Raw genomic sequence first — 10,416 nt, 5'->3', positions numbered from 1 at the left:
CCGTAGTGAAATTCTAGATCAAAATGTTCTCCATGGCACGACCGCTGAAAACAAGGCCTCGAATCTGCTTACTAGAGCGCTGTTCATCGTTTCCTTCTGCAGAGGAAGCACCTGGTGCCATACTAGAGGCTGAACTAAAATTGCTGCGTGCAAGCTGGCACTGCGGAAGCTAGCTGGCAAAAAACCCAAAAAAAAACTGAAAATGAGAAAAGCAGGCGTTCAAAGAACTCCACAGAGACCAAAAAGCGATCTGTATATGTACTCGGCGGCACAGCGACGGTTCAAAGCGGGCATCGACAAAATACTGCGGGCATCGACAAAATACTGCACTTGCCACGCGCGCCTTCAACCTGAGTAAGTAAAATTTTCATTTGATTGTAAGGAGCCCGTAACGACAACTAACTTGTGTTGTGATTTGTGTGTCGCGTGTGCCACCTGACGCCATAATAACTCGCTCGCGCTGTTGCTATTCCGGGAAAAGTATGGTTACAACTAGGCAGGAGGCCAACAAAGCTATTCAAATTTTTTATGCCATCGTAATCTACTCTAGTGTTTAAAGCGTCACTGCCCTGGTTGCGCGTGATACGGTGTGTTGTGATTCCTCGATGCTCGGTTTTTCTTCTTTTATTTTATTTTCCTCGAGTGGGTGGGCTCTAGCTACCCATTTCAGGAGACACATGCTAGCCTACTGACCTTTCACTATTGTGTGGTGTTCACGGGCTGTTGGGCTAATGTGGCGCGAACAGTATTAATGTCGCGCTAATAATAATTATTACTAAACTCTCAGATCATCCCACTCTGCCTACCATGAGTGCACAACGGTGTGTGGAAACCGACAAGCCGCATACGGAGATCAGTGGTACGTTGCGCTGCGATGCAGGCAGCTTTCCCGTTAAGAAGACAACGGTAAGCAACGTAATTAAAGCGCCTTCATCAGTGACCTTGATTCGATCTTTCTTTGTTTCCTTAATGAGAGACTGCCTTGCATTCTCTCGTTATCCATGCAAGCGCTTTTAGAGGAAGTTGATATTGACTCGAAGATGTGATGCCGTTCCATACAGTTTACAGGTTTAATCATCTCACATATCCACGTATGACTACACTTATATGTCGCACAGTCCGCATTCACAGAAAGCACAAGAATGAAGTTTTTTTTTACACAAGCATTTATAAACGCAGCGGCACAAGCAACCGTTTGCTGGTTGAAACGACTAAATAGTCTTTTTTTTAACTTGAACTATTGAAATAACCAGAAGAATAAGAATGGGCTGGGGTGCGTTTGGCAGGCATTCTCAAATCATGAACAGCAGGTTGCCACTATCCCTCAAAAGGAAAGTGTATAACAGCTGTGTGTTACCAGTACTCACATATGGGGCAGAAACCTGGAGACTTACGAAAAGGGTTCTGCTGAAATTGAGGACGACGCAACGAGCTATGGAAAGAAGAATGATGGGTGTGACGTTAAGGGATAAGAAAAGAGCAGATTGGGTGAGGCAACAAACGCGGGTAAACGACATCTTAGTTGAAATCAAGAAAAAGAAATGGGCATGGGCCGGCCATGTAATGAGGAGGGAAGATAACCGATGGTCACTAAGGGTTACGGACTGGATTCCAAGGGAAGGGATGCGTAGCAGGGGGCGGCAGAAAGTTAGGTGGGCGGATGACATTAAGACGTTTGCAGGGACAACATGGCCACAATTAGTACATGACCGGGGTAGTTGGAGAAGTATGGGAGAGGCCTTTGCCCTGCAGTGGGCGTAACTAGGCTGATGATGATGATGATGATGATTCCGTTAGAGTCTAATCGTTTGAGTTACGTATCACGCATGGGTATCTATATTTATCACAGCTAACATATACTGTGGTAAACATGGCTGCAGCGCATATTCCACAACATAAGTTACAAATGCTTTGTAATATGAAGCAGCACCGCATCGGTGCGAACTTCATTAGCGCAGCTTTATTGTTTCACCTAGCGCCTAAAATGTGCGCCATAATTTTTCACGAAGGTGCCGTTAACAAGCTTCGTTCCCTCCTTCCTGAAATTCGAACTTTACAGTGTTACCCGAGGCAAGCTCATTTTTGTATCGTGACGCGAAGACGTGCCGTGAAATATCAAGAGGCACGGTTGGCTCCCACTGTACGCCTCGGTTACATAGCCGGAGGTGGAGCGCAGGCCGCGAAGCCAGCCTCTTGGCGTTGGTCGATGCGCCACTGAGGTGCCCGTGTCCCCCGTTAGCCGCTCGGATGGCAAACTGAGTATTCCCTCCGGCACAACGCATTACGACGTCGCTAGCTGTCTGCTTACATCAGGCGTCTCCGCCTCGGGCTGGACGCACGCCTGTAGAAACGGAACGGACCGAGAACAAACTTTGATGCCAGGTGTTTTGAAGTACGCCGGAGTCGTTAGACTTGGGTTACCTTGAGAACAAACACCGCGGTGGCAGGCAACGTTGGAGAATGGAGAATGTTGCGAACTTGGGAGGTCGGAGAGGTGCCATATTTGCGCAATCGGCATGAAATTGGACAATCTACGGCGAAGCAGCGATAGGTATACAAGTGCCAGATGTACTTTGATCCACGGGATAGCAGAGAACCGCGTACGACATAGCAAATTATCGAAATCGCTCGAAGAGTTTGCAGCCAGACCAGACAGTAAGAGACTCCCAGTGTGAAGAACTTCGTTTACCAAACGACTGTCGCCGGCACGCTAACATGATGATGCCATGCAAAAGTAGACACAATATAAAAATCCTGGCCAAATAAAGAACTTTGCAAACGGTAGAACGCGAAATTGCGACAACCGCAGTTAGTCGTGCTTTCCTGGCCCGTCAACAGTGTTTGACTGCTTTGTCCGTGACAGGTGAAGGCGATGATAAAGAATGGTGTCATCCACTCACCCTATCCGGACGTCCACGTTCCATCGAGCTCGCTGTTCGCCCTCCTTGCCGAGCGAATGCTGAAAAGCGGAGACAAGGCAGCGATTGTAAGTTTGCCCAGATGGCCAGCTCATGTTCTGTCGCAGACAAGCTGCTAATTACATGCTTCATCTTGTCATTTTACTCCCACAAACACACGCAAAGTGTGAGGCCCCGGAGCATCGCCTTGTATGTGATCGTGTCCAGAGTTACCAAATTTTCTCTTCCCTGCCTCATTTTCTCCCCCGCCTCCTACCCTCAAAGGCAACATACTGTATTCAGGCACGAGCCTCTAGAGACACGTCAGTTACTCAAGCCACCGCAAGCTTTCCTTTTCTACTACTCATTAGCCTACCAGTCAGTCAGTCATTCAATCAATCGAATATTGGGAGTGTTACATACAATGTACTTTGTTGTTGTTGTTGTTGTTGTTGTTGTTGTTGTTGTTGTTGTTGTTGTTGTTGTTGTTGTTGTTGTTGTTGTTGTTGTTGTTGTTGTTGTTGTTGTTGTTGTTGTTGTTGTTGTTGTTGTTGTTGTTGTTGTTGTTGTTGTTGTTGTTGTTTAGAAAATATGTGTTCCAGGTCCCCCTCAAGCTCCGCCGCGATTTGGAGCTCCGCCTGTGTGGGCGGAGCAGCAGGGCGAGGTGGAATTGATGGTGCGGCAGCTTGTTGCGACCCGGTTCAAATCTGTCCTCGCCATTAGTCTTCTCTGCAGAGGCTGTGACGCGTTTTAGGCTCCCCCGCTCTTGACAAGTGGAGCTCAAGCGGAGCAGTTACCGGCAGCGTTTGCAAGGCATGGCCCACCTGCAGCTAGCAGTACTTCACCTCCTCATCCTCGTCAGGAAGCGCGACAGACCTTAATAGCTTTTTGTGAAGCTATTATTTATCATTTATTCCGGGAAAGCATTGTCGTTTAATTGGCTTAGTGCAGCACGCAACGATCAAACCGTCGCAAATAGAACAGATTTCGTCAGATGTTCGGCTTGCCGATATTGCTCGCAGCTGTCTCCTCCGCAAGAAAAGCAGAATTCAGCGTGTAGCCAGTAACGTATAACGATTGTCCCCACGCTTCGCACTAAACAGCTGCGATGAAAAATGGTGTACGCGCTGCAGGCTCTACAGTTCTTTTAGAGCAATATAAGCGAAGCCTGGTGTCGTGAGTGCACAAAAAGCTGGCAATATCGAGGCTCTTGATGAAGGAAACGGGGATAGCGAATTCACCTGTGATAAAAATCAGAAAATACACCAGATGGATGGTGCGGTCCACGCGTGTGCGCTCTGTGTACTTTCCTTTTATTTGTCCTTATAAATTTGCTATCACTTGCGAAAACACACTTTAAAATGGTGACATGTATCTTATTCTTCAGCCGATGAAAATAATTATTCCTGCCTGCCGTTAGTCTTGTGGTCCGGTGTAATGTACGCCTGAATTGTGACTGAAATGTATTAAAACGTCTCATAGCTTGCAGAGTATCATGTATAGCACGTGCAGTCAATGCCAAAAGTTTGCGGACAGTGGGACCAACGAAACGAAAATTGGTTGATCCGTCTTTCAAAGGAATCGGTCATAACACGAAAGTGAAATGTGTATTCTAAGAAGCAGTGGCAATTTCATTGCACATTCACAAATACAAGTCCGAGAATTATGCTCAGTTTTTTTTTATTAATTACAATTTCGCACGGGGGACGAAGCAATGACAGCGATAACAAGCACGCGAAGCTAGTGCTGCTGCGCCCCGCGAACAGCACCCTCGAGACTACAAGGCGTCATAGGACGCCCAAAGTCCGATACTACAACTGAAAGCGTAAGCTGATGAAGGGGCTTTAGGTATATCCGACGCGACAGTGAGTGCGTACGAGGCGAAACTGCTCGTTAGAGATCCGGGGGCGTCGCGCATCGGCGACCATAGGCATGTTAAAAGGTGAGCAGACACGCGCTCGGCCAGTTCGCTTATCTATAGGTGAAGGTGAGCATGCGCTGAAAACGAAATATACTTTTCCCTCAAGAGAAAAGTATATGATAATGATGATGATGATGATGATGATGATGATGATGATGAGCATGCGGTGTAAAGCAAGCGACCTCAGCAGGCCGGGGTCCCCATTTCCCTCCGCCCTCCCCTTTCCGAACGCTCCTCCATAGCCACTACCCCTCATCAGTCGACCACTCCATACCCCATCCGTGTTGTCCCAGAGTTTTATGACCGTTCCTATTTCAGCTCCAACCACCTCAGGATGGATGGATGGATGGATGGATGGATGGATGGATGGATGGATGGATGGATGGATGGATGGATGGATGGATGGATGGATGGATGGATGGATGGATGGATGGATGGATGGATGGATGGATGGATGCTTTGAGCGTCCCCCTTGGAACGGGATGGTTTATTGCGCCACCAAGTTCTTGTCATTATATTGCCTACTAAATGTCCTACCTATGTTAAACACCCATGTTCAAAAAAGAAAACAAAAGGAAACTAAACACGAAGAATTCCCATCACCAAACTTTCTGAACCCCTATTCGGAACTTTGACTTTGTACGCCTCCGTTATTTGTTGTTTGCCGACTTTTCTCCCGCCCCTCTTCCAATCGCCTCTTACTAATCTGTATTGCGGACATGTTTACTTTCCCCCTGCTCTCACTGTACCCAAGGGATTCAAGGAGGCCAGAGGTTCCTAAGTCTACGACTGAGCAAACGTCTTCACATTCTAACAAGACATCCATCGTTTCTCTAGCTTTACCGCAGCAAGCACGTGCTTCTTCTTCCTTGTATCTCGCTTTATAAGTGCATGTTCTCAGGCATCCTGATCTCGCTTCGAAAAGTAATGAGCTTCCATTTGAGTCATCATAAATTGTTTATTTCCTGATTTCGCTTGTTTTTTTCCTCTTAAGTAGTTATAGCAGGTTCCTTTTCCATTGCCGCCATTCACGAGATTATCTCATGGGTGGTGGCATGGGCGGATGCCGACAGCAAAACTAGAGTCACTGGAAAAAAAATTTTTAAGCAAAACGGCAAAGCAGCGCCATCTTGCGAGATTACCAAGAAATTTCCGTGATGGTGATTGCGTGACGTACGTGCGTGGTGCAGATTTTCGCTGGAGCTCATCAGACAACACTCTCCTGTCAAAAGCTTAATATTTCCGCAGTCTGTGCACGAAGTCTCGCATTAAATTTCCAGCCTGTATATAGTATATCCGAACATACAGTGATGCCTTGCTCAGCGAACATTTCGGAGAGCGAACTTGGGCTTGCTCACGATGTCTACCTCGTAGAGTGAAGCCATTTTCTCGGAATGAAACAGGCGCATCAGTACGTAATTGCACCTGCGTGTTTCATGGGCTTCCATGTTCCCAGACCGCCACTTTCCCTAGCCTCGCTTTCGTCTCGCCTTGCTCTCTGTGTATTTCCCTGGTCCCCATTTTCAAGGCTGACTCAGACTGAACTACAAAGTGTCTCTAAACCTGCAGTCTTGATTGTAAACCTTAGTGTAAATAGCCCCCTTCCTCCTTCCTCCAAAACCTCTCTCTGAATATCGAACATCACCCTTTCAAGGTGATGAAAATTTTCGACACTGACAATTTTTTCTAACGTGGGATTTTTTCTTCTGTGTGTTTGCGCATGATTAAACAAGGTTCGAAAGCAAATAGTACATTTCGTATAATAAATTATAAGAAATAGGTGGTCACTGAACAAACGCCTCGCCGAACAAATTCGCCCACAAAACGATAGAATTTAGTTCAGCGAGTCACCGCTGTATAGTGTGGTACGGTTTTACAGGTTACAGTTGCAAACTTCTAGGAAATTCAAGGTATTTCTGAGATTTCTTGGTCCGTAAACTTTTTATGCAAACTGCACATGCTGCAATGTGCACCGTACTTCCTTAAACTGTGTGTGAACAGTTTGTGAAGAAAGACGTTCTAATTGGCATAAAAAAACTGCAGGTGAACTTCGTGTATTCCCGTAGACATTCAGCGCTCCTGCTTGTGAACCTTCTAACCCACCGTGGTCGCTTAGTGGCTATGGCGTTGCGCGGCTAAGCACGAGATCGCAGTATCAGATTCCGGCCACAGCGGTCGTATTTCGATAGGGGTGAAATGTAAAAACGCCCGTGTACTTAGGTTTAGCTGCACGTTAAAGGACTCCCGGTAGTCAAAATTAACTCGGAGTTCATCACTACGGCGTGCCTCATATTCAAATGGTGGTTTCGGCACGTAACACCCCATAATTTATTTTAATTTGTAAACCGTCTGTATAGTCCCTGCCCATATTCTCTTCGCACTATTTCTTCCGGTGTTTTGATGTGCGCATCAACCTAACTAGACCAACCGAGCCGCCGTTTTAATTCGGCCATTTTATTTTACCCTTCAGCTGTACCGTGAAAAGCCGATATCCCACATCGAGTTGCTGCAGCGCTTTCGATCGTGCGCGGGTGGCATGCAAGTTCTGGGTCTCGGCAGGGGAGACCGCGTCTACGCGCGCTTCTGCAGTTCCAGCGTCGATGGCCTGGTCGCTTTGTGCGCCGCGATTTTCACTGGAGCCACGGTCATCCTCGCCGGAGACTTCACGCAAGGTATGCTGTGTGCGCCGTGGGCCAGCGGGAGTATGGCTTCGATTATGCGTATCGAGTACGAGAACTGAGCACATTAAGCGTATGTCTAGAGGAACGTTAGTCCAGGGCAAAGATTCCTTTTTGTCGATCGCTGTCCACTTCGAGATTTCATCGCGCTTTTCAACAGTTGGCATCAAGCGTTTTTCTTTAACCTAACAGCAAACCGAATTTGAGAGTATGTAAGAGTCCTGAGTGCGTTGTTTTGCTGTTGAAAAATTATGTCAGTTTACGCAGTAAACCCGAAATGTACTTTTCTTGTTTGTTGAAATCACATCCAAAGCACTGTATCGCTTCGGGAACGGTACGTGTGTTATTTTCGTTCCCCTCATTACGTCCCCTAGAGGACGACGAAAGTGTCGCAAAATAACATTGTTTGCGCAAGGAAATTAACTGTCACCCAGTTAGGTATGATGCTCGAGAATACGAGATTGTTTTTCTAGCATTTCCCTGTCACTCGGCTCGTGTCTATAGGCAAAGGAAGCATCGAAATCAGAAGCGAGTGAAATTGTATCGTGCCCGAATTAAAGTGTTTATACTAATATAGTTTTGTAATACAGTGTTAAGGAACATTATCATGAAGACAAGGTTACCATACTTTTAACAGTGTCAATAGAAATGCCTTGTGATCGGTTTGTGCAAATACGTATGAACGGATTGCAAGAAAAAGGAAAGAAAATACAAGAAACGCTAGACACACACGTGCCCCTGAATATCAAAGTGTGCAGAAATCTGCACCACTGACACACTGCAAGAAGCCGGCAAGGTGTCAAAGAATAATGTTGATATATTCATTGAAAGCGGCGACCTCTGAAGCGGCCGCGTAGTTCAGTAATTTTAACCACGCTGGATGTTTAACATTAATCATGTAGCAAATGGGAAAAGTCTGTTGTCTTCAGGCGGCAAGCGAACTGAAAAGCCCTCGCAAGCTTCCTCCTGGACAAACCGTAAATTCCAGTTCTTTTGATATAAATGTCATGCCACAGCGATGTTTCATTGAAAAGAAGCAAAATACCTCAAAAATGCAGTATAGCTGAATTAAATGGCAACAACAACAACGTTGTTAAGAACAGGATACAGGAGTAGTTTAACATGGCAGCACATGAGAGCGCAATGCGAGGCAAACACAGGGCCGTCAGATATAAACACGTCATTAGTAATCAAACACCCATATGAGCTTCAGTTTGAAATGAAGGCTTGCGGACCAACCTCACGTTAACAAATGTCTCATCAAAGTGCTATATCATTGAATTTTTAGCCATAACAAAGAGACAGAGAGAAATAGACAGAAAAGATTTAATGATAAGAGAGGCAGAGAGGTCGGTCAGAAGACCGTTGCTCTAGCCAGCTAATCTGCGCTTTTTATCCACCAAGCAAACGAAATACAGCGGTTATAGGAATGAATGCTAATTACATGCCACCCCTAAGGCTGGACGACCCTTTATACGTCAAATCAGCTTTCGGTCAATTTACACGATACCAATAGTAATAACCACAAAACAGCCATCCAATAGTGATAGCCAATCTGCTTCTCAAAAAAGAAGAAAAAGAAAGGAAAATATTTCTCTTAAGTAGAAGGATCGAGCACATGGCCCCGTATAGGTCGGCAATGCATAAATTCATGTAGCGCAAGACCGCTGCTGTGCTGGCTTTTACGATGGGGTGCTGAAAAGTTCCTGGTTTTGCCACCTTGCATTTAGAAATCAAACACAAACATGGTACCATATAAAAGCTTGATAGCTTGTTAAGTAACGGTGAAAATTAGAGCTGTGTCTAATTTTCAGAGCTATTTTAATTTCCGACAGAACCTGAGATGGCAGGGTACAGGGAAGTTTCACGCCTGTGGAGTTACGGGGCGTCACGAAATTATTGTTTTGTCTCCAGGGAAAGTCTGAAAAGGGCATTCACACTGAGATGTCGCAAACATTATGGGATAAGTGCCCTCCCTAGAGCACAGTAAAAACCTGGGTTTCTCATATCAAGACAGGGTATTTTACCATTGAAGATGAACCACGCAGTGGGCGCCTCACAATCTCAAAAGATTCGGCAAGAAGCGATGCTGTCCATAAACTGATTCTTTAGGACAGGCGAATATCCCCCAGAAAGATAGAACAGTCACTGGACATCTCCTGGGAGCGCGTTGGTTTCATTACTACCAATATCCTACACATGCGCAAGCTTTCAGCGAAGTGGGGGCCAAAATATTTCAACCGTGAACAGAAAGAGGCGCGAGTTGAGGCATCCAGAGCTGTTCTGGCACATTTTGATGATACAAATGATTTTTTTGCATAATAGTGACCGAGCATGAAACTTGGCTTCATATTTATGACCCATAAACCAAGGAACAGTCAAAGTAATGGTGTCACAGTGGGTCCCCACGACCGAAAAAGTTGCGCACCCAGAAATCGGTCATAAAAGCCATAGCGACCATTTTCTGAGATAGAGACGGTGTCCTTTTGGCGGACTATCTGCCTCGGGGCTGTAGTATAACCGGGGAGTACTACGCCAGCCTCCTGGAGCAGCTGAGGGAGGCAGTAAAGATGAAACGCCAGGAAAAGTTGACCAAAGAGATCGTTTTGTAGCAGGACAATGAACCTTGGCACACGTCCAATGTTGTGGCTGCCAAACTGAGGACGCTGGGTTTCCAATTTCTCCAGCATACTCGCTATTCAGCTGACCTGGCGCCTTCTGACTACCATCTGTTTCGTGACTTGAAGAAACACCTGAAGGGTCAACATTTTGACAACATAGTTGATGTCAAACATGCTGTTGAGAGCTGGTTCGACGACCTATCACAAGATTCTTTTTCTTAAATGGACTAGAAAAGCTGTAGCAACGATTTAACAATTGCATCAGTCTGAGGATGGAATATGTTGAATAAATGTGTACT

At 45.9% G+C, this 10,416-nt stretch overlaps 1 protein-coding gene across 1 annotated transcript in view; it reads left to right on the top strand.

The window, feature by feature from the left end:
* Window positions 1-312: 312 nt before the first annotated feature.
* Window positions 313-10,416, top strand: part of LOC142572006 (luciferin 4-monooxygenase-like) — a 33,349-nt gene continuing 23,245 nt past the window's right edge. Inside the window, exons 1-4 of the mRNA XM_075680789.1 lie at window positions 313-354; window positions 788-906; window positions 2,864-2,986; window positions 7,289-7,490. Coding sequence (XP_075536904.1) covers window positions 808-906; window positions 2,864-2,986; window positions 7,289-7,490 — 424 coding nt within the window. The 5' untranslated portion in view covers window positions 313-354; window positions 788-807. The remainder of the gene's footprint in view (window positions 355-787; window positions 907-2,863; window positions 2,987-7,288; window positions 7,491-10,416) is intronic.

Source organism: Dermacentor variabilis, chromosome 2 (genome assembly GCF_050947875.1).
Source record: "Dermacentor variabilis isolate Ectoservices chromosome 2, ASM5094787v1, whole genome shotgun sequence".
Lineage (NCBI taxonomy): Eukaryota > Metazoa > Arthropoda > Arachnida > Ixodida > Ixodidae > Dermacentor > Dermacentor variabilis.
The sequence above is the reverse complement of the archived record's forward strand: the minus strand, read 5'-3'. Positions and strand labels throughout refer to the sequence as shown.